Below are 23,364 nucleotides of genomic sequence, written 5' to 3' on the forward strand. Positions count from 1 at the left end.
AATGTTGTTTCAGTTACATCATTAATATAAATAATGAGCCTTTTGGGGGGGTTTTTCTTCGTTTCCCGTCAGCCAATGCGATGCTCTTTGCTTTATTGAGAGTTTATTTCACATTCACGTGTGAATACGAAACGCACCGATTTAGGTTAACGACGGAAACCGGACATATTTGTATTGCACACCAAGAGTTCGCTTTAGCAGCTCGCGACATATTTCCCGACTCGGGCAGGAAGTCGCGCGATGTTTGCCGAACGGCAGGTGACGTTGGCCGGCGTCGGCAGCGCGCGTCTGTTTCTCGGCGCCCGTGAACGCCCACTTTGGTGTTGCTCATTTTGCAGAGGGGCTTCCCCATTCATCGGGCAAAGCAGGCGAAGCGCAGGAGCGGCCAAACTCAGTCAACGTCATAGTGAGAGGCAACTTATGGACTATCAATTAAAATAGCCGCGCCACGTTAGGCTGCGCCCGCTCGTCGTCGCTCGTCGCTGTTGCCACCGAAGCCGAAATCATCACCACAGGAATGGGATTTGAATTCCTTGATTAGGATCACCTCGACACAGAACGACTTCCGATTCGCCTCGCTCTGCACCTCTGCCGCAGACCCGGGTACCTACTCGGCTCATTTAACCCTCTGCCTTCCCGGACGGCTGCCACTAACGTCGGAACACGTCGGGACTGCTCCATCGTCGCTAATAACGCGTAAACGTGCCCTTGCGTGTGTGCTTCTGCTGCCTGGATGATGCCGACACATTTACGCTTTCGGAGAAGGTCATTCCTTGGGCTTATATTCCTGTTTTCTCTATCCACCTCCGCATTGTATTTCATCTACTCCGCCCCAGGAATCGGTAAGTGAAATCAAAAGACGCTTTTAATTTAATTTAATTTAAGCGCACACATGTAGAGATGGGAGCTGCTTGGTCATGTGTGACAGTCCGGCTCGATATTGTGAGCGGAGTCTCTCATGAGCCTCATACCTTACCCAATAGCCGATGATCTCAGCACGGCGTTACAGCAGCCAATCCCATAATAACCATGCACCTGAAGACGATAATAATAGTGCAATCACGGCTGATATTAAAGGCCCGTGTCTGTATTCGGTTTCATGGTGACTGACGGCGGAATGTGATGCTTTGATGAAGAAAGGATGTTTGGCGTGATGATCGAAGTAGGAAAATGACAGAAGGTGCGGTTTTTGTTTTATGGGGTGGGCAAAGGTCAAGCTGTGAGTCATTGATTCGGCCGTTATTAATATTTTATTTCTTGTTTCAGGAAACATGCTAATCTGTTAGATACCAGTAATTCCAGTGTGATCACGTGAGATCCCAAATCTCTCTGTCCATTACTTACCGGTATATTATTCATCTCATCACCGTTCCTTATACCCCCTCCTTCGTATTTCTCACCCTCCCTGAAACTATGTAGGCTCATCTGCTGTCTCTGGAGGCCAAACACCTTTTATTAGTCAGAGTTTATCTGTATGCCCAGAACTTATTCAAATATTAGATGCCTTTGGACTCTGTGTCAGTGCTAAATAAAAATCCCCTGCAAGTGCTTAAGAAAAGCTGTGAAAACAGCTGTTCTATTCTCATAAAACATTAGCAAGAAATACTTGAGAAAAGACAAAGCCTTCAAAGGTTGATCAGAGGGACCGATTCATATTTACTCCTTTCGCCACCTTAAATGAATATTCCCCTTGGACTTGCACTTTTTTGGACTTCCTTGAAGCCATAGAGGGGATCTGTGCTGAATTTCTAAGAGTGGGCGGTAAATCAATTATACAGTGTACAGAAAGTAGTTAACAAACACTATAAACAAGTTAAAAATCAATATCTACCAATTTTTTTCTGTGCATCATTCTTTGAGTCTGGCATGAAACGGAGTTCGTGTCACATGAAGCGAAGCCTTTCCAAAATCAGAGAGCTTCTTAGTCATCAAATGGCTATTGATCCATTCTCGCTTTTTACCTGTAGTGGCCAAGTTGATCAATAATCAGATCGATTTCTATATGGAGACACATTATAGACAGGAACAGCCAGTCTCAGTTTCCTAAAAAGAGCCATGATTCCCCTAAATGTGAAGCTAATTAAGGAATAAATCAAATATGTTATAAATAACTCTTCATTGTTCAATATTTAATGCTCAAATATTGATGATGACGGCGTCAGAAAGCAGCACTTTGGTGTTTCAGCCCTCCATCGTGTTGAGCGTTGTAAGGCCTTAATGGCCATGTGGTTAACTGGGGGTTAGTTCTGAAACAACAAGGACCAGCAGCACCAGTTCATTAATAATGGAGGGACGCAGGGAGCACGCGACCTGTGCTGCCGTTCCTAAAAGCTGCAGTTTAGTCCTTTTATTTTTTACACTGGGAGTGTCTTGCAGAGCTGCAGCACTAGCTGCACAGAGGAGAGTCAGGTGGAGCTTCAGAAGGTGGCGCCCAAAAGGATTTTTTTTGCCATGAGCTGGCGTGAGTTTTCTTGCTGGTAAAGATGGTGATTGGTGCGTGTCAGTCGAGGCCTGTGAGCACGTGGTAGAGAAATGCAGGTAGGCTGCAGCCCATCAGCAAGCACGCGTCTCCAGTTAACAAGAAGTGTTTAATTCCACTACAGTAACAACTGTGTGTGTGTGTGTGTGTGTGTGTGTGTGTGTGTGTGTGTGTGTGTGTGTGTGTGTGTGTGTGTGTGTGTGAAATGTTATGTCCTCTTCCACGTGGTTTTGATATAACAGATTACTTGGTGGCATTATTGTCTTCCTGTGTGCATTTATCAGGCAAATCCATCCATGTCAGCCGACTTCCTGCTGCAAGCGCATTAACGGCTGCTGTTCACGGGGGGGGGGGGGACTTAATTCCAATTACATGAACTTAAATGTGCTGGAAAACAATAAGAGGGAGAAGGGGAATCATCGCATAGATGCATTCTGCTGGTTCGCACAGAGTGGGGGAAGCCATGCAGAACACCTGAGCAGGGGCTTCCTAAGACCCAGGTGGCATCGGTGCAGAATGATTTCACGGCTGCCTCCCTCCCCTCCCTGTCATCTATACACTCATATGCACTGACATCCCAGGGTGGATGTTGCCCACGAGTGCAGACTGATGCAGGCTGGGAATGCAGGGCACAGCTGGGCCCGACGGCAGCAGTTTATTTAATAAAAACATGAGAGGATCCCAGTGTAGCAAGACGCAGGCTCTATTTATAGGGTTGTTGAACACACACATACTCCCACTGAGGGAGGCGCACAGATCCTCCCCTTTGTCTTTAGAGACCATTGTCCTCTTCCCAAATGAATACAGCATGTGTTTGTGTGCCAAGGTGTAAATGTCATGTATCTGTCAGCAGTATTGTGGGTATTTTTCCTGGTGTGCAGATGCCAGCGGCCACTTTCAGGTTGCTTCCCCGTGTAACCCAAAAAGAGACCCCAGGCTCTAACGTGCGGAAACCTGAGTGCAACATTCAGATTTAGTCGAACAATGAAATGATGTAATCAGTTTCAACCGCAGTCAAAACATCTGCTGATGGTAGCAAAGCTGGTACTGTTTACATGTGCCTGGTGAGGCCAGGCTTCTGATCGGACGCTGTCATAAAGTGCTTTCATTGCCTTTTATTTCCGTCATTGTTTGGAGCATTCAGTCTGCATGTAAACACACAGCTGAGCAGAAAAATCATAGTCCGGACCTGCAGACTCCACCTGCTCTAGCGGCAAAGTAGTAATTTCCAAGCTGCCACGGTCCAGTCGGGTCAGTCAGCTATTAACTCGTGGTGGTGAAGAACTCCTCTTCACTGATGGTGTGTGTGGTGGAAATGTTTAGTTAACTCCTGTCATTAATTCACAGGAAACCCAGAGAATCACTCCTTTTGATGCTCTGATTTCTGAACACCTTTTCAAACATAAGGTCTGCTGTGTTTGCACTGTGTGGTTTTACGTCCGGTTTTACATCCCGGTGCCCTATAGTTGGTTTTCATGGCCTATTGCTTTGTCAGCGATGCAATGCGTTGAGTCCACAATAGTGTAGCCCAGGAACGAGATCTTAAAAGTTTTGCCTTCAGGGGTTTGTTTGCAGAGGCCTTTGCAGCAAGATTCTGCTGTTCATCTCTACCCGCCTGGCATCCTGTCATCACTTTTATTGATATCTCAGAGCACTTCTGTGCACTCTCAGACCAAATGGTGACACTCCCGGCTCAATGCAGGCATGAAAGGAGTGTGAGGGCAGCTGGTTTCTCATTATGTGTTTTTAAGCATTTCCTCAATAGTGCAGATGTCCAGTATTCAATCATCAAAGTTTGTGTTGACAAATCTTTACCAAAGAATAATGCATTCGGTTTCACATTTGAATTCAGATTTGTATAAAAACCGGCGCTTGCAAAATCAAGCCTTTGTTTTAACGTCTGTGTTTTCTGATCACAACCAAAGGTCCATGTTTTGATTTTACAATTAGCACTTTGCTTGTGTTTTTGGATCCTTCCTGTTCGGGGGGGGGGTTCACACTAACTTCATGCATGGAACCCTCCTTCATCTTTTTCCTCTTATTGGCTGAAGCTGGAGTGTGTGATAAGCAACCCTTAATCTCTATTACTAAACCACTAATGGGACATGAAGCATATCAGCATCTTCTCAGTGGTGCTGGTCGGTACTTTTGCTTGACTTTATGGGTGTGTCTTATCTGTGAAACCCACAGGGCAGGTAAATTTCCACCTGCGTGTAAGTGTGATGCCTCGTTGACTCTTCATTTGTATATGTGCTGAATGGTTTCTCTGGCCATCTTTAAGTTATCCATCAGCTTGTTCTCAAGGCCTGCTGTAATGCTACACCCACACATCTCCCCATCCTCCGTCCTTCTGCTGCTTAATTGATCCATCCATTTAGTTCAATCGTGCCAACCTTTTTTAAGTGGGATTTTCAGAGGCCAGGGGTGAAATATTACCTCGGTGCCAAGCTGCTTTAGACAGATGCCATTGTGAATAAATTAGATGGCGGAGTTAAATGATGCATCTTATTTATTGAATATGCAAGGAACCAAAGGGCTCTGAAAATAAAATCAACCAAAAAGGAGTGTGAAATCCAAATGACTCTTCTCAGCAGGTGGATCACTGAACTCATTTGACTTGAAGAGCTGGAGGACATTTGACATTTTCACTGCAGTTGCCATGGTCTCCTAAAGGTCCCAAGGGTTTGTTCCTGTCCAGCACCACCTCCCCTTTCTTAAATTTAATTGTCAGGGCGACCACAGAAACAGCCCATCCTTGTTTCCCTGACGATTGGGTTGACAGCAGACCCCCAAAGGACAGGTCATTACTGTCACAGCCATGGAGTGTCCCTGTCTGGGACATCTGTACTCCTTAAGAGGAGCATTGTGTCCTAGCAATGAGTATAAAATACTTCAGCACTTTGTTCATGAAAGATCAGCACATTCCTTAAAGTAAACAACAAATCAGTTACTGAATACTCCATATAGGCCTTTGCTTTTGCATGCGTTTTAACTCTTTTGCTGGTCCAAAGTCTTCCAACTCCATTAACAAGGGAATTTAGTTAAACATCAATAGAATGACCCTCATCAGAGGCCTGAGAAAACACTTTTTATTGTCCTTGTGATAAGTTATCCACTATCCTCTACCACACCCACCATCCCACTTAAAAAATATGCCTCACAAAGATAAGCAGAATCGATGCAATTCTGAATAAACATGAGCCCAGTTTCTGGTTTACTTATGACACTGTTAAAGCTATACTTCCTTTAATAGGTTCTGTTTAGCATATAGTTCTGTTTTTCTAGTCTTAATGCAGATTTTTCTCTGCTCTCCACCCATGTGTGCATATTTGTTGATTCTTCCATTACAGATCGCATAAAACTTGATTAATTTGACAGATAGTCAGACGACATTATGTACACAGAAATGCTGAATGTCAAGTTTGAGCAGCCGAATCTGTTGTTGACAGTGTAATATTTGTCTATGAAGAAGCACACACTGCCAGGATCTCCCACTCGCTGAGAATGGATTTGGTCTGTTTACCGAGTAGGCTCTTTGTGCTGTAGGACTGCTTGCCATAGTCATAAAGGACTCAAATTAAGCTTCCCTTTGCACAAAAAGGGCATGGTCATACAGGTCTGTGTGTGTGTGTGTGTCTGTGTGTGTGTGTGTGTGTGTGTTGTGTGTGTGTGTGTGTGTGTGTGTGTGTGTGTGTGTGTGTGTGTGTGTGTGTGTGTGTGTGTGTGTGTGTGTGTGTGTGTGCTTTAACCACAATCCATAAGCAGCACTTTAGTTTTTCCTGAGGGGAAGTTCTACTAACAATGGCTGCACCTGATGTTACAAATATTATGCTCTTGATGTCCAAACATGCAACAATTACTGCATTATATGGCATGGATGCACTGCGTGTGTGGGGGTTTTGCAAATATCATGTCGCCATCACATTACCATAACAAAAGAGTAGGAAATGCTAATATATGGAAGATATGGCTCTGCGTAGCTTTAATGCAGACAGATTGCACCACCCCCTGCACACATGGTGACTCATATTGACATTATCACACATTTCATATGCACCCTCACTAAAAACAAAACCTCAATCAATGACGAACTGAAGTTTCATTTCCATCCTTGCATTATACATGCAAGAGCCTTAAGGTCTGTTTAGCCTACCTGGTAAATGTCATGGCAACTTCAAGCCTGTCGTGAACATCCACTGTAACTCTAGTCCCTCACATTATTTGCTGTAAGATGACTCATGTTAAGACTGGTCTGGTCATTTGACCGGCAACAGATGGTGAAGCTGAAAGGACACGCTCAGCACTTACGCACATTAGATGAACAAACAGAGGTAGGCCGGTGGTCTCGAATCATTTCTGTAACCTAAGCATCCCGAGGAGAAGCACAGAAGGCCTGAGCTCTTTTATTTTTCTGTTGAGATTGTTGCCATGGTTTCCTCTGTCACGTGTTTGAGAGCAGGCGATCTGTAACTTGTGATTAAGGAAATGAGCCATATTCTCCATAATGAGTGTGCTTTCTGATTGTAGGGGTCACGTGCGGTGTGGCGGCACCTGCTTTCCTCAAAACAGCTCAGTGGAGGCCCTCTGCTCACATCTGTTCAGCGTACTGTCCCAGAAATAATTAGCATCCATGATTCCAAAGTCTCCTGTCCATTTTAGGAGAGCCAAGAATGATCAGACACTTAGACTTCTACTGCTGCTTCATGTTTGGCTAAAAGCATGTATCAGAGATGTACAAAACATAAAAGTAGAGTTTTCCTACAGCATGTGTGCCAACCGAAAATTGTTGAAAAAGTTCCGATGTGTTACTGCATTAACTCCAGGGTGATGAATTCCCAGTTTCTATGGCTCTAAACTGTAGGTTAAATGTCTGTCAGGCAGAGGACACAGCTGCCGCCATCTCCCTGACGGTTGTAGGTTTAGCAGCGTAATCACAGCAGCCCGGCTCACTGTCAGGCAGTGGTAGCTACACCTGCACGGCCAGCTCCCTTCAGCCTCCCCTTATGTGATCCAGCTGAAGTATTCCCCAGACTGGTTCTCTTTTTACCCTGCTCAGAAAGAGCTTTGCGGGTTCCCATTCGCATTTACCCTTTGGTCGTCCATGGCAGCACATAAAACAAGCAACACAGAACCTACGTAGGAGCTCTGTTATGAGGCTTTTATAATTAAACCCCAGGGGGGAAGCTTAGTTAATTAACAAAGCGCAGCGGTGGCCATGGCTGATTTACATACACTGTAAAACAATAGCTTCAGTTCACTGAAAGCTTGCAGTGGCCATTATATTCTTCTGGGTTTTGACTCAAATTAGGGTATTCGTGGTTTAGAGTCCCTATCAGAGACATTTAAATCTGGAGTCTAAATGCATGTTTATGGGCCTATTTCCACTGTGGGAAATACCTTAGATATTCATCAGGGAACTAATAACTTTGCGATTACACTATGTTACCCAGTCATTTTAGGTGTGTGCTCAAAACAACAGGATGTTTATGGGGGTTTTTTTATCCGCACCCATGCAGCTTCTGTGAACACATGGTATTTGTTTTTTTTGTCTTTTTTTTTCATGATGCCTGCCAGCTTTGGCCCATTTGTTCGGTCAACGGGAGTAACTTCCAGCTGTGCGGAGGCCTCATCCCAGTGCTGTGGGGGATTTGAGGGTATAGGAATATAGAGCAGCCAAGAGAAAACGCATAAAGGCGGGACGGTACAGCGGCTGTGAGCGGATGGGCATAGATCGCATCACATTTGCGTGTGTGTGTTTGCATGTGTGGGTAGGGTCACTGAAAACAACCGCTGCAATAATACAAGAATATCTTGGGTGGCTGCCAAGTACCAAAAAGGGCAGAAATGGGTCTGCCTTCACCATGACTTATTTAGTTTACCTCGTGCGTCATCGCCGTAAAAGTCAGAAAACACAAAAGTTGTGTTTTACGCTGCCGTTAAGTTAGTTTTTAGACGCAGGTGACCGTTCAGGAGCTTAATAAGAAGGAACAGCAGAGGAAAGACCACATCTGTACGGGATTTTCAGTTATACTCGTGCTTTAATTCGCGGGGAAATTGAGGAATGCCGGGGTTTTCTCAGTAGTCCTCTTGTTGCTCACATTCTGACGTCTTTCCCATTTTCCGGGCCAGTGAGAAGCAAAAGCACAAGGGCCAGTTGGGGCACAAACAGCAGGGGGATTTTTTTCTCACTAAAATCTGTTTCTGCGCAACACGTACACAATCACCATGTGGCAATGTTTCCACCTTCCGGAGTGGCTCCTCTCACACATGCATGTGCCCAATCTGTCTTCAGTTTATGTGATCACACTTTCCCTCTCTCCCTCCCTTCCATGGAATCAAAGAGAGGTCTCGGCTGTGGCAACATTGTGTTGTTTATGTAATCCCTCCGGCTGGGTCCGGTAGCCGTGTTTCTCGCTCGTGTTGTGCTTCAGCAGACGCGGTGACTCGGGGGGGGGGGGGGTCATCCACACATGTATATGTACAGTCCGTTAGGCATGCACACACGCATATTTGGGATGACAGAGCAGACGGAGGGGCAAAGCGACTAGTGTGAGGCCAAAAATAAAGTAAAAACAAGAGCCTGTCCTGTTTGTGTGAGCATGTGTGAGTGCTGAGAATAGGCTATATCAAATATGTAGCTTGTAGCCATAACTTGAGTCATAAGTGCGAAGGCCACAGCCTCTTTATGGCTACTATCTTTTTCATTGTGTTCAAACCAGCACATTGGTGGAAAAAGCTGCTTCAGACTCTGTCAGTCATTTACGGAGAAACATGTGAACCCCTTCCCCAGCACACACACACACACACACACACACACACACACTCACACAAACACGTGCACCCATTTGGCTACGAATTGAACTGAAATTTTTAGATTCACCAACAGTAAGAATGTTGTAGTGTGACTGAGATTCTTTCAACGATAGGGTTGTACAACATTAATTTGTGACTCAGGTTAGTCGAGAAGTGATTTCTTCTGATGCAGATCATCTGCACTCCATTTCTTCCATCTTTGGTATTCGTGAGTTTGGAAAGCTAAACACTGTCACCGGGCGGGAGTGCTTCCTCCTCCCCGCCTGAGGGTTAATCGCTGCAGGGCTCAATAATAAAAAACCCAGGGAAATGTAGGAAACCTGAGTTTGACTGTAAAGTGTGAAAACAGGAAGTGTGGTCGGGCTTTCCTCTCTTTCACATAAGCTGAAGCATCTGCACCTACAGCAAATAACTTCATGTTTAATATATATATATATATATATATATTCCTGTCGTTGTCATCCATTCCTATTTACTTTCCCTTTGTTTCCCTGATATGATGCCTGGCTTTGAATGTAAAGTTCACATTTGACTCATTAAAATGATTCCATTGGCTTCAGTTTTGCACTGATGCAGTTCAACCGTTTACCAGTATTTCCAATTTATAAGCTAATTTGGACCTGAAATGTGAATGAACACTTGGATGGTGGGAGTGAGAGTTTCTCAATAGGTTTACCTTTTTTGTTTCAAAAGGAGGCACCACCCCTTGGAGACTCTATCACCTATGCATCATTGCAATTAATGTTTTAAGTATTAATAAATTTCTAAATGTTTTATGGATTCTAGTACTGTGGGATCAATTCTTGACAACATGATTATGGCTTTTGCAATCATGCACTTGTCTGTATTCTGCTGCTCTGGATATTAATTGTCTGGGACGCTGTGCAATCACAAAGTCAGGAGTCATTACCTGTCATTACCTTTAGCTGGAAAGGGCCTCAGACGCGTGTCTCTAATTATATCTCACATCCTGGGGTTTTTGATTACGAATCTTCATGAACTAAACTCCAGATAAGAACCAGGAAGAGAGGAAGCAAAAGTGTTATCCAGGTCAGAAATAGACGGTGTGGATCCAAACCTCATTATGGGGAAGATACACTCCTTCGTAAACAAACTGGATGAGTTGACTGCTTGTCTAAAGTGCAATCACCTATACCAGCATAGCAGTTTACTCTGCATGGTTGTCTGACAGGATATCGGTGTCACATGATAAACTGGAAGGCTTTAAACTGTATCAGATGGACATAGATCAAGGACACACAGGTATCATGTAAGGCCAGAGCAATGGTGCATTCCAAACAATGCCACAGATAAGTGTGTGTATTCGACTTCAGTGTTTAGCTCCTCACAGTTAGTTGTTGAACTCATTTGCATATTTGTCTATATTCCTCCATTGGGTAAGAGGAAGCTGGCAACAGAGACAATACCGAGTATTGACAAAGACTAACAGTGCTTCCCTCCTGATGTGCTGTTACGATCAACAGGGACTTTAACCATTGTTCTCTTCCCTCCATTATACCATCCTTTAAACAAATGATGTCATGTCCAACGTGAAGAGACAGCACTAGACCTGTTTTACATGACTTTCACGGGCATTTAATATGTTCCATGTGCGTCTGTGGTTGGGTTTATGTTGTCTCGAGTCCCTGTGCTGTTTGTCTGCTGGATGATATTTTTCTTGACTTGGTGGTGAAATGTCCTGGTGATTTGCCCTGTGCAGGATCCATAAAGCTTGAAAGCTATGCCACCCTAAGGTGATTGCCAAATTCACCCATATGGAAAACTACTGTTGCTTAGCTTAACCTGCCCAATAACTCAATGTCTCCGTTGACATTCGGGGCTTTAGAAAATGTGGCTTTGCTGTTACTGCTGCAGCGTGGCGATTCCACAAGGTACCACGAAACACCACTGTGAAAGTTGCAGTTGCAGGATGCCGGTGGTTTCCCCGTCTGTTGCATCAAGCAAAAGAGGAAAAACTAAAATTGATAAATTGTGGAATTGTCCGGGGTCGTGAGCACTCTTGTTTAACCTTGGTACAGAGCAGGGAGGAGGCAAGAGGCAGTGGAGTAAATCAAATTAAAGAGGAGGGAGGAAGCGGAGAGGAGCAGAAAGGCTCGCTTGTGTTTTAGATGCTCTGAGGAGGTGGGACAGATTCCAGAGACTGATGTCATTTCTCTTCAATTGAGATGATGATCTCTCTGCATTTGCTCAGGAAAATCTCATGTTTCTTTTATCTCTGTGAGTCACTGGCTCTTGCTTGTCTTTCCTGTCCCTCTGCCCACCAGCCTGTTTATGTTATCGGAGCACTTGCAGATTTTATTTCTCTATTTATCTTTAAGTTCAAGCAAGTGACGAGGTTTCTGTGACGAAGGGTTTTCCTGTCACTGTGTTTCCACACAAATATACTCTAGGGTGGTGTGAAAGAACTGCGTGTGCCTGTGTATTTAAGTGCATTGCACTTAAATAGACCAGTTGTTTGCTTTTTAGAGGGTCTTGTGATCCACTTATGACCAATCACCATGTGACATAGCAAGGATTGGCTGTTATTGTCCTCATCATCAGCTGCAAATGCATGCGCTCGCCTTTCTTTTCTGTGCTAAAAGTGATTTTGCAAAGTTTTTCTATTAGGCTTTTTTTTTTAATTTTTGCAGTCGCTGAGGATCTTTGCCGTTGTTCTTCAACAGTTTGTGGCTTTCCTTTGAGAACCCGCCCATATCCCAAACAGTTGAGCCTTCCTGTAAACTCAAACCACAAAATTTTAAATCACACATTTTTTGAGAAAGCACAAGATAGAGGTGAAAAGAGAAGTGAAATGATGAGCTGGTTTGAACAGAACTCCAGGCATAGATTAATCACTTCCTGTTTGTCATTTTGAAAAATGGCAGAGGGTCATATCTGTTGGCCTGTTTAGGACGGACATCATCTAATCAGCAGGCCAAATGTTTACATGGCAAATATTAATAAAGCCCAGGTGCTTCGTGGGCCTTTGTGATTTTTGCCTACATGAGAGGAAATAGTGATGGATTTATCATAAAAGTTTAGTTAGTTGATTTATTCTTGTTTAACTAATCAAATCCATTCAATTTTTGATTCTTGCGTGTGTCTCGCGGTGCACAAGGGTGTATTATTAAAGTGAGACTGTCGGTGGTTTAGTCCCACACTGATTTTCCTGTTTTTTCAGTTCTTTAAATTTCAGTTTGGTGAAAAACACAGCATTTCCTTGAGGAAAACTCATCTAAAGAACATGAATGTGATTAATAAAACAGAGAAAATGATCATCAGCAGCGAGGAAAATAAATGGTCTCCTCTATTTGAGTTGGTTTTTTTTCCAAAGTTTCAGATGGTTAAGTAGAAAAAAAATGTTAACTTCCTTCCTGATGTGGTAAGGCTCTCTGTGTGTGTGTGTGTGTGTGTGTGTGTGTGTGTGTGGGTGTGTGTGTGTGTGTGTGTGTGTGTGTGTTGACTGCAATACATGATGGTATCGATCCACAGCAACCTGGGTATAATAACACTCTAATCCCTTAAGGTGAGATTCAATATTTGTGCACTAAAAAAAATCAGACTGCATCTTACCAGAAATCCAAATTCTCAATCATGCCACTGATTAATCAACACCATCAAACTTGAGTTTTGTTTTTGTACTGGTTGATTGTTAGAAATGTAGCGGCAATTATTTGGAGAGAAAAAAAAAGACCGTTTGTTACTTATCCTGTCTGGTGAGATCGACCAGTTTAATCAAACGAACCACCAATGGTATCAGTAGTTCACTCTGTCTGCACAGGCAGCATTGACAGATGATTTATTTGCACATATAGTGTCCCACTTCCTGGATGGCGCCATGCATGTGCAGGTCTGTGGGTGTCACCGATAGGCGGTGGCAGTAAAAATGACCTTTTATGCAAGCGGCCGCTTAAATGCTTGAAGCAATGACTGAAAGCTCGGTGTGCACGCGTGCGAGCACGTGTGTGTTAAAGCTGAAACCGTTTCTGCTGGGGGGGAAACAACTTTCAGGGTATTATCTGGGAGCTACCAGAAGAGGAATGGTCAGCTCCCACTGCTGAGCTATCAATGTGAGGTTAATTGCCTTCCACAGGGGGGGAAAAACAGGGTGCTGGCTGCAACCTTTTTCATTTTCTATACGCTAAATTACAGCACGCTGCAACATCTACGCTGCAAATCCATCATTCTCATGCTTTTCTTATTTATTTAAACAATGTGAACAAATGGGCATGACAAACTGATATCGACCGCATTACACAGACGTAAGAGAGGAAAGGGGGGAAAAGGAAATAGATGATTGCAGCCACAAAGCGGTGGGCGGGACTTTCCATTAAAGCCTGTTCAACGGGACTTGTACTGGAGAAGGTCGCTCAAGGTCCCCCGTTATGCTTGATGGGCTACAATCAGGTGTGCGTGCGTGTGTGTGTGTGTGGGGGGGGGGGGCAAGCAGGGCTCTAACCATAATGGTGGGCTTGGTCTCCAGTTCGATCTTTTAGTTCTGCGGGGAATTGATGCCTGAACACATGTGAACATATTGCACACACTTACTTATTTGTCTGCTGCTAATGGCCTTGTATTGTAGGCTAGCACTCTAGCTTGCTCTAAACTCCAGGTCTCATGTTAAATTGCATTTGTCACACTTCGTAGCCTTGAATACCAGAGGAATAACCATTACTCCAAGCTCTAGAGTGCATGTTTAGAGAGAGCGAGAGAGAGACTTACAACTGCTTGTCTACCGCTTTGTATACTGTCGATTAAGTGTGCTCGTTCTTCATCCCGGCGCACGGAGACTTGAAAGAACCCAACAGTGTGGCCTTTTGGGGGAAGGTATGTTTATAGTGACCGGACTCTGGTTTTCTTCGCAGCACTGGTACCAAAACAGCTCAGTATGATATTATACTTGTGGTCAGGATTTGTCAACACAGTGATCCAAATAGATAATAAATCTGGATCTGCTGAGGATGGCTGCTGAGGGGGCACCAGAACATGTCAAAATATGTTGGTGCCTGCAGGACTGGATCACAGTCCAGAAGCCTCTTAGCATTTTTCCATCATACGGTGCCTCAGCGGGGTATTAATGAAGCATGCGACTCAGCGTGTTGTCCTCTCAAATAAGAATGAGGCCTCTTTATGGACTGTTTCTTACCCTGCGTTTCACAAATAAACTACATGAACTAAAACTTCTCACACTACATAGTATTCATATTTTTATACAATGCGTTATCGTTATTGTATTATAATTTTTTTATTGGCTGCCATTGTTGTCTGTGTGCTCAGGCTATCATTTAAAACAATGTCTTGTGCTAATTTGCTGTATAAATAAAGCCAGTGTGCATGTGCATGGATTTGTGCACAAGGGATATGTCTGTGGCCAGAGAGAGTGCTTATTTCGGCGATATTGTTAACCCTTTGCAGACTTGTTTCACCTGCTGCTTCAGAGTTGAGAAAAGTGAAATAAGCGCATTGATTTCCGGCACAGGTCTCCGATCCTGCACGCCTGGCAGACGGTATAAAAGGAGACAAATGTGATGGAAGCAATAATGCGCTTCCTAACAACACGTGCGATAGATTTGTAGCTTAGCGCACACAACAACATCTACACTGGTGTGTAGCCGCAGAGGGGTGTGGATCATACCGGGATAAACACTGATTGGATTAAACAGCCATAGACAGCTGCAGTCGGAGGGTGCTTTACCAACGGATCCATCACTTTGGAGTTGTATGGGCGCAGGTTGCTTTGAAATAAAAGCCTAACCTGTGTTCCTGGTGTTACAGAAAACAGGCTTTCCATTTGTGCTTGAGTGGAAATGATACCTTCTGCTCCACATCAGAAACCCACCAGAAGTTTCTGTCTTTCTGTACGCTTGGTATGGTCGAGGAGTTGCTGCAGGACTGGCGTGCCGTGTGGTCTTGAGGGGCCTTGCAGCTCCACCACATCCTCCAAGGCAGGTGGGCCACTGTTGTGTTGCATTTAGGTCAACCCACAGTGCAAGTTCCTACTAAATGTCAGAACCACAATTCCACTCAGCAGGTTTTGAAAGAGGAGACGTCTGCTTTCACACTTGATCCCACTGATATTTCCGATAGTTGCCGGACATGTCGGAGCTGGAGGGCGTCGGAATGCTTTTACATGAAGGCACGTGTTTGTCACATCCGCATAATTTTGGGAGAGAGAAGAGAAGAATCCCACCCGCATTGGTTTAGTGGAAATAGTCCCCCTTTCTGCTTTTGCATGTCGGTGCACAAGAGTGGCCAACGGGGAGAACTTAAAAATAAATAAATAAAAGGAATGAAATGCACTATTTATGCAAATATGACGATGCCTGATTTATTATTATTTAATTATTATGTATGTAAAATCTCCGCCTGTCAGGAATGACAGTTTGTGAGATATAATAGTACATCAGTATACCGTTAGCATCATGCTGCATAATGTTATCGTATCTTCTGTGTCTTTTCTCTGTCTGCAGTGAACGAGTATGTGTTCATGGTTCAAGCCAGAGGCATCCAGATCAGAGAGAACATGAGGAACATCGGTGCTCAGGTTCTGGAGCAGGTGGTCAGAGGTGCGTACAGCCTCAATGGCACAGGTAAGCAAGCCGCACCGCCCGATCACAGAAAGTCTGGGGAATGTTTTAACCCCGGCTCAAACAATGGAATCAAGGCTGTAGATGTCCCAGTCTAATTAGTAACCCAGATATATTGCATGTTGCCAAAGAAAGAGGTCGATACTCTGACGTCATGCTGATAACGACTTATTTCTATGTGTCTGTGTGTGTCTCTGTGTGTGTGTGTGTGTGTGTGTGACTCTAGATTACTCATATGACTTCAACATGAGTGAGAGCGACGGGCCTCCCACCACATACCTTCCAGAGGGCTTCACCTACCTCCCATCTCAGGTTTGCCCCGAGAGGCTGCCCTCCATGAGTAAGTGCCGAGCTTGTCTTAAATCTGGCCTGGTTACGTAACATCTCCGAGTGCAAAGTGGGGGGTAAAAAAAATAAATCACTTAGTCACTTTAGTTTACCTAATAGTATTTATCCAGATTTTATAAGCCTTGTAACGTTTCCTTTTATATCTGACAGCAGGCCTCTGCACGTATTTCTTTCTAATAACGAGTTGAGGAATGTTCAATGTTTGTGTTTTACAAGATTTTAATCAATGATGCATGAAAATATGTTGTGCTCGCCAAGAATAGCTCAGCCCAGGGAGTGAAAGCCCAGATTGCTGTGCTTCTACCCTGTTTCCTACCCCGACATTAAGATATTTTCTTCGTGTTATTCCTGAATAATTTTCCCCTCGTCCCTCACCCTTCCCTGCATCCTGCACAACCCTCTCCCCTCCCTGTTCACGTTCTTTCCTTGCTTTGTCTTCTTCCCTTTCCTGCCTGGTGCAGAGGGCCGGTTGGAGGTGAACATGACTGAGGTGTCTTTGGAGGAGGTGGAGAGATCGTTGCTGGAGAAAGACCCGACTGTGACCCCAGGAGGCTACTGGAAACCCAAAGACTGTTTACCTCGCTGGAAGGTACACACAACTGACACGTCACTATATTTAATGAAACAACGCTTACATTTTCTACCCGAATCAAAGTAAATGTGTTTAAAGGGGGAAGTTGATGCATTAATAATAATGGGTTTTCTGTGTCCCACAAAAATAGATCTCCGGTTAATATTCAACATGTGTGATTCAAAAATGAAAACTACCATCTATATCCATGTAGTTAATCGGTCCAGATAATGAATTCTGTACATTTTTGCATGAGGGCTTCCTTCAGTCTCACTCTGAAAGGTGAATAGAGCTGGTGATGGTGGGAATGTCTCCTATTAACTCATTTACAGCAGCTGGTTACGTTAAATCATTCACTCATGACAGTCATGTGCAACAACAGTGAGTGATTTATGGGCTTGGATATTTTCTCATGTGTGACTCTTTTTCTTATCAGTCAATCAGTAACACAGTGATCCATCTGCTATCTGTGTGTGTGTGTGTGTGTGTGTGTGTGTGTCTTTTTGTCCCTCCCAATAGTTTACCCAGAGGGACTTTGTTTGCTCTAACAACCAATTTTCTCTCTCCCTCTCTCTATCTTTCTCTCTCTCTATCTCCCTCTCCCTCCCTACTCTGACTGATGTCTTCTGGATGACTTTTCATCTCAACTCATACTTTTTCCCACGAGTCACGTTGGGTAACTTTCCGTAGCGCAGCTTCTGCCAACATTGTCTCAAAAACATGTCGCGTCAGTTCCTCGACTTCTCGGGCAGGTCTACTTCCTGGCTTTAGTAATTCAGAGCATTTTATGCCCTCCCCAGGTGGCAATACTGGTCCCGTTCCGGAACCGTCACGAGCACCTGCCCATTCTCCTGAGACACCTGGTTCCAGTATTACAGAAGCAGAGATTGCAGTTTGCCTTTTACCTCATAGAGCAGGTTTGGGCACACCCACTCATTCTCACCTGCAGGTTCTGTCATCTACAGGAAGTGATTCTCATCCTGTTTGTGTGCTTCACTTTTCATTATGTGGTCACAGTAACGTAAAGAAAATAACGGCTTTATCTCTCTGTTTGTTCCAGGGCGGGACGGAACCATTTAACCGCGCGATGTTGTTCAACGTGGGCTACAAGGAGGCCATGAAAGACTTGGACTGGGACTGTCTGATCTTCCATGACGTGGACCACCTCGTGGAGAACGACAGGAACTACTACGGTTGCACAGACATGCCCCGCCACTTTGCTGTCAAATTAGACAAATACTACTATATGTGAGTCGTAGCACCAACACTCTTTATATAGAAAAACAAGTCAAATCTGTCATATTAGACACAATGACCTGTATTTGTAGAGGCCGTGTTATTGCTTGCTCTGTAGAGTATAAAATATCTCCTATCACCGGTTTAAAAAGGACTTGTAACGCGTGTAATTGTCTCTCAAAGGCTCCCGTATTATGAGTTCTTCGGCGGTGTCAGTGGCCTGACGGTGAAGCAGTTCAAGCAGGTTAATGGTTTTCCTAATGCATTCTGGGGCTGGGGAGGAGAGGACGATGACCTGTGGAACAGGTATGGGGAACATACACTCTCAAATACACACACACAGACACACCAGCAGTAATCCTCTCAGACAGGGTTGTTGATTCTGTCACCGGCGTCAGGGATCAAGCTGGTGTGTTGCACCCAGTCAGATCAGAGATTACCTCAGCGAGCGGGCGGGCAAAGACAAAAGTGTTCACAGTCGTTTAGACAGTGGGAGTTCTCCAGACTGGGTTGCAACAATGCGGTGCTCTCGGAGAGTTTTGCAAACGGTTCAGGGCGTAGAGTGACAGTATCATTTACACTAGGTTCTCATTACTCAATCCACCGAGTGCACAGGCTTTTGTAATGGCTCTTTTCTTTATTTAATAGCTCGGGCAGCCGCGCACACTCCAATTCTAACATAGAAACTGATTAAATGGGGTAGTTGTGTTGTGATTCTGTACATAATGCTAATTATTGTTGAGTTGACTTTTTGTGCGTATCATGTTCCCCACACTGTCAATCCTGCGTGTGCCATCCTGCTCTCGCCCCGTATTGTATGATGTCCTGACCATCGGATGTTTGCACAGGCTGCAGTACGCCAATCACAACGTGAGCAGACCGAGGGGAGAGCTGGGGCGCTACAAGTCAATTCCACATCATCATCGCGGGGAAGCCCAGTTCCTGGGAAGGTTAGCACCAGCACATGCTGCACAGCTCACTCTCAAACACACACACACACACACACTTACTTTGGTTAAAAGTGGCAGCTTAGGCTCATGTGGTTTAAGCCTGTCACATGAGCAGCCAGCACAGTGACTTTGAGTGAAATTCAACTCTTTTAAAGACTTTGCATGTGATGTGCTTGTGTCCTTCGGGGTGGAATTCCAAACACGCTCGCTCTGTTCAAACAGTTTTTATGAAACAACCACAGCAGTTGAAGGATTCACTCACAAACAGCAGAACCAAGCGGGGTGATGACACAAGGGAAAATACAATAATACTCTTGTCTCTGGGATCCATAAAAGTAATAGAATAGTTCTGGACATTAAGGCGATGGTTTCCTCTGAGCCTGAGATAAACATACAACCCTGTCTCTGTATTTAAGGGTTAGGGTTAGGGTTAGGGTTAGGGTTAGGGTTAGGCAGCAGATATTCTTTCTCCATTTAAAGTGTGTCAAAGGAATGAAAGCCTTTCTCATGCACATTGTCTTTTAGAAATTCGTCAGACCCGTCTAACCAGATGGGATGTCCTTCATTGTTTGACAGATTCTCTGTCCTCGCAGGTATCGGCTTCTACGCCACTCAAGGGAGAGGCAGCGAGTGGACGGTCTCAACAATTTGAACTACTCCCCCCTAGTGTCCAGGAGGCCTCTCTACACCAACATCACAGTCACCTTGAGCAGAAAGCTCGCACCCATAGCCAACTACTGACATCGGTAGAGCTGGACTGCAAAGTACCCGGGAATCAAAGTCCTCTGGGATTAGCCATATCTCACCAGTTGAAGCACTGCTTACCGCTTTCTTTTCTTTTAAAATTGATCGACACGTGGCTTTGTTTTCTTTTGTCTTTCAGCAAAAAAAGGCAGCTCAAATAAGTTGTTAGTGAAATCATATAAAAAGAAATGAGGAAAAATAGATAATTGCTGCACTCGCTTGTGCCACAGTCCATCACTCCACTCATATGGGCTTATCCGTCTCCACATGCCTTTCACACCATTTTGGCCTTTCAACATCTCTTCGCTCGTTCATCGATGATTAGCTTAGCCCAGAACTACTGATAGTACCGTCTGTCGAAAGGTCACGATGCACACGTTCATTCCTGAGACACTGTATCAGACGTCGCTCTTGCTCTTCTAAAAGTTAGCCTGCGAAAATATTTGCATGCACGCACAGCCATACAGTAACTTTGACCGTGTGAACTCCCGCAGCTGGTTCTGCACAAGGTATGCCAAATCTACAAGTGAGGAGAGCAAGAGAAAATTCTAACTGGAGCATACGTGTTTTCTGTCACGTGAACTGTGGGGGGGAAAAGGCGTTATTCCTAATTTAGAAACTTCAGTCATTTCTTTCAGCACTCTTTTTTTTTTTTTTGTCTTGTGAACATATAGTCACGTTTCATGTACATTCTGGTCACCCGTGTGAGGCTGTATGTCGGAGAGTCACGCTCAACCTGTTAGCAATAAGCTGTGGTATCGGACAGCAGAACTTAGACCTGACTTCCTCGCTATACAGATGCAATAGCATGGGTGCTAGCATACCGGCACTGGACCACAGAGAAGGATCGAGTGCATATGCAAACTCTACATCCGACACCTTTGCCTAACCAAACACACCACCATCTCCAGATTATATATTTGTGTGTGTGTGCGTGCGTGCATTTAAGTTGGAGCTATGCAAAAGGGCCTGTCTTGCTGTCAGTGACAAGGTTGTGAAGGTGACTTTGTGGGGACGGACATTTTTGGTTGAAGTCCAGGCCACGGAGGTGAACTGCTCATGATTTTATCACCAGACATTACCTGCTAAATGTTTACTCGCCTCTCCTTTTTTCTTTTCTTTTTTTTTTTTAATTCCAATATTTTTTTACTAGAGACAGAGAACATTGCTGTATCTGGTGTTTACAGAAGCTCTTTCTGCATTATTTCTTTGTTTGTTTTTGACACTGGTACCATCCTCAGCCTCTGCTGTGCTGTGAAATCCTCGTCCCTGTAGTTAACTCTTCCACTGACACTACTGCAAGAAAGAGAAGGTCTAAATACACGTCAGGTGACATCAGGCCATGTGTTAAAGGTTCTCTTCGCTATCTTCAGGCTGGTCTTTGGCCCACAAGCACCTCTGAGCGAACCACAAGTAAAGGTTTGTTCAGCCTAATTCACACTGACACAGACGGGAGTGGCTAACAGTTGTTTCTTTGATTTGCCTCGTATGACGGTGACGTGCAGACGCTTCCTCCTCTTCGCCTCTCCTTCGGTCAGACACACTTTATTTCTCGCCTTGTACACATTTCTCCTCACGGATCCTGTAGGGATGGGGGGGATGTGGATGTTTGAGGAAGTGTGCTCCCGCCGTACAGCCAGAGGCCGGTCCTCCTTTAATTTATTTGCTCTTACTTGGGTAATTTTTTGGGTTGCCCCCCCACCTCTGGGTTGATGTGATGATTTCATGGGTGTATAAATGTGGCAGACTGTGTTAGATGCACTGAAAATTGTAGTCTAGTGTGTTCGTGTGGGACTCTGAGGTTCAGGTCTGTGTAGACTGGGGAGCCGTTCCATTTCATTTGCAGCCAACTTACAGGATTTTGATGAAATGGGACTTGACCCCCCCTGGTGTGTATTTAAGCTAATGAACAGATGTGTTGGAGGAGGCCATTTTGTGTGACAACCACAGGAGGATGAAGACGCCTCTGTTTAAAAAAGCAAACAAATGCCTGCAGTCCCTGGCTCTGCCTGAGCACCTCCCCGTCGATGATTAATGGTGCTGACCTTTTGCAGCTTCCTTTGAGGGACACTCTCAAAGCATCCCTCCTTCTCTCGTTCATCAACCTGTGGATCCCTCCACTTTATGTGAAGCCACTTCCTTTGTTCACTGGTCCTGTCTCAGCAAAATGCTTGTTTACCTCCTAGCCAGTAACTCGGGAGGCGCCTGGCAGAAGCCGCGGAGTGTAGCGCATCAGGGTTCTTCTCCCCTGTGTGTTCGATTGAAATGGTCAAATTATATTAGAAAAAAAAAACATTTCAGAGGATTCACTGTCCTCCATTTCGCACAGATTTGGTTTTGCAGCACTGATATTGATGATTTATTGTGTCCTGGTTATGAAAAATGAAACCTGTACAGGTACTTTTCCAGTTCCTGACATGTTACACTGTGTTTTCGCCGTTAAATCAGTAGCCACAAGGACGTTTAGCAAAAGCCGAATGTTTTTCAGTTTGTTCGTGTGCGTCTGGTGTTAATGGGTTCCTACAGACGTATTTGGAGCATTAGATTCTTTATTCCACAATGGGGAATGAGCATCCACACCACAAACAACAGGCTTTGTTTACCTATCGCGCTAACTGGGCCAAATCAAACTGGAGACCAGTTCTGTTGCTGGTTCATGTCCACCGATCCATCCAAGTTTGCTGCTCACTCCAATCGCTCCATTTTATCATAATCTCTGATCCATTTTGCACCAGTTTAAATGATGGGGCCGACCTGTTTGGTGGCCCCTGACAAGACTGGCAGCCTTAAAGCGCTTTAATTTATTGCAGTGTTCTTTTTTTTTTTTGTTCACTCAAGTTTTTATTTTTTATAAGCAAAAATATTTAAATTAGGCTAAAAATGTATATCAAGAAAATGATCATTGTAAATATTGTGTGTAGTGTTTTAGCAATTATAAGATCTCAAATCACTACAGATGCTAGACTTAAGACTTGTGGCTGGGGTTGGATCTGGTGCCATTTTAGTGAAGCTACAGTGAAACTTTTTACATCAGTGCACCACAGCCCCCCCCCCCCCCCCTTTTTTTTATTATTAAATATCCCCACGAATCTTAGATTTATCCAATAGGCTGTGAGGTGTCCTGTATTCCCGAGAGAACCTTGCATCTCCCAAGATGCTGCAAAGTGACAAACTTCGACAAAGTTCTCAATTCTTTGGCGGCAACGGCTGACGAAAATGTAGGGAAGAGCCGCCAAAGCGTTTTGTGTTCACAGCCACCCAAACCAGCGACGACATCCAGTCTGAACCGGAAGCAGTTTTTTTTTTTTTATTATTATTTTATTTAATTTTTTGTATGGAAGCGACACTTAAAATAATAAAAAAAAAGAAGATTATAGATTATTATACTGAAGGTATATCTTTTTTGATTCTAAGGAGTTGTTCTCCTTAAATTGAAGCCATTCAAAGCCACTCGTCAAATCTTGATGTCAGCCTTATGTGGATCTGTTTGTGTATTGGCATATTATCTTTTTGATTATTGAAATTTGTATAATGGAGACTTTCTTTTATACCATCAATGTTATTGTCAAAATACACCAATAAAAGAAACCTGTCGACGCAGAGGACGCAGACTCCGCCTGTCTTTCCACTCTCAGC

The 23,364-nt window shown here is 44.3% G+C and overlaps 1 protein-coding gene across 2 annotated transcripts; it reads left to right on the plus strand.

Annotated features, from left to right (window-relative positions):
* Positions 1 to 281: 281 nt before the first annotated feature.
* On the plus strand, positions 282 to 23,333 carry b4galt5 (UDP-Gal:betaGlcNAc beta 1,4- galactosyltransferase, polypeptide 5). Of its 2 annotated transcripts, none has more exons than XM_011602485.2 (9): positions 282 to 842; positions 15,763 to 15,858; positions 16,106 to 16,219; positions 16,689 to 16,816; positions 17,599 to 17,715; positions 17,859 to 18,046; positions 18,218 to 18,340; positions 18,883 to 18,984; positions 19,578 to 23,333. In XM_011602485.2, the coding sequence occupies exons 1-9, from the start codon at positions 734 to 736 to the stop codon at positions 19,723 to 19,725; spliced, it is 1,125 nt and encodes a 374-aa protein (XP_011600787.1). In that variant the 5' UTR covers positions 282 to 733; the 3' UTR covers positions 19,726 to 23,333. The 2 variants fall into 2 exon arrangements, with proteins under 2 accessions (XP_011600787.1, XP_003963384.2); XM_003963335.3 differs by having other exon boundaries at positions 283 to 842; positions 15,763 to 15,882.
* The last annotated feature ends 31 nt before the right edge of the window (positions 23,334 to 23,364 follow it).

The sequence above is a fragment of the Takifugu rubripes genome, chromosome 3 (genome assembly GCF_901000725.2).
Source record: "Takifugu rubripes chromosome 3, fTakRub1.2, whole genome shotgun sequence".
In the NCBI taxonomy this organism is placed as follows: Eukaryota; Metazoa; Chordata; class Actinopteri; order Tetraodontiformes; family Tetraodontidae; genus Takifugu; species Takifugu rubripes.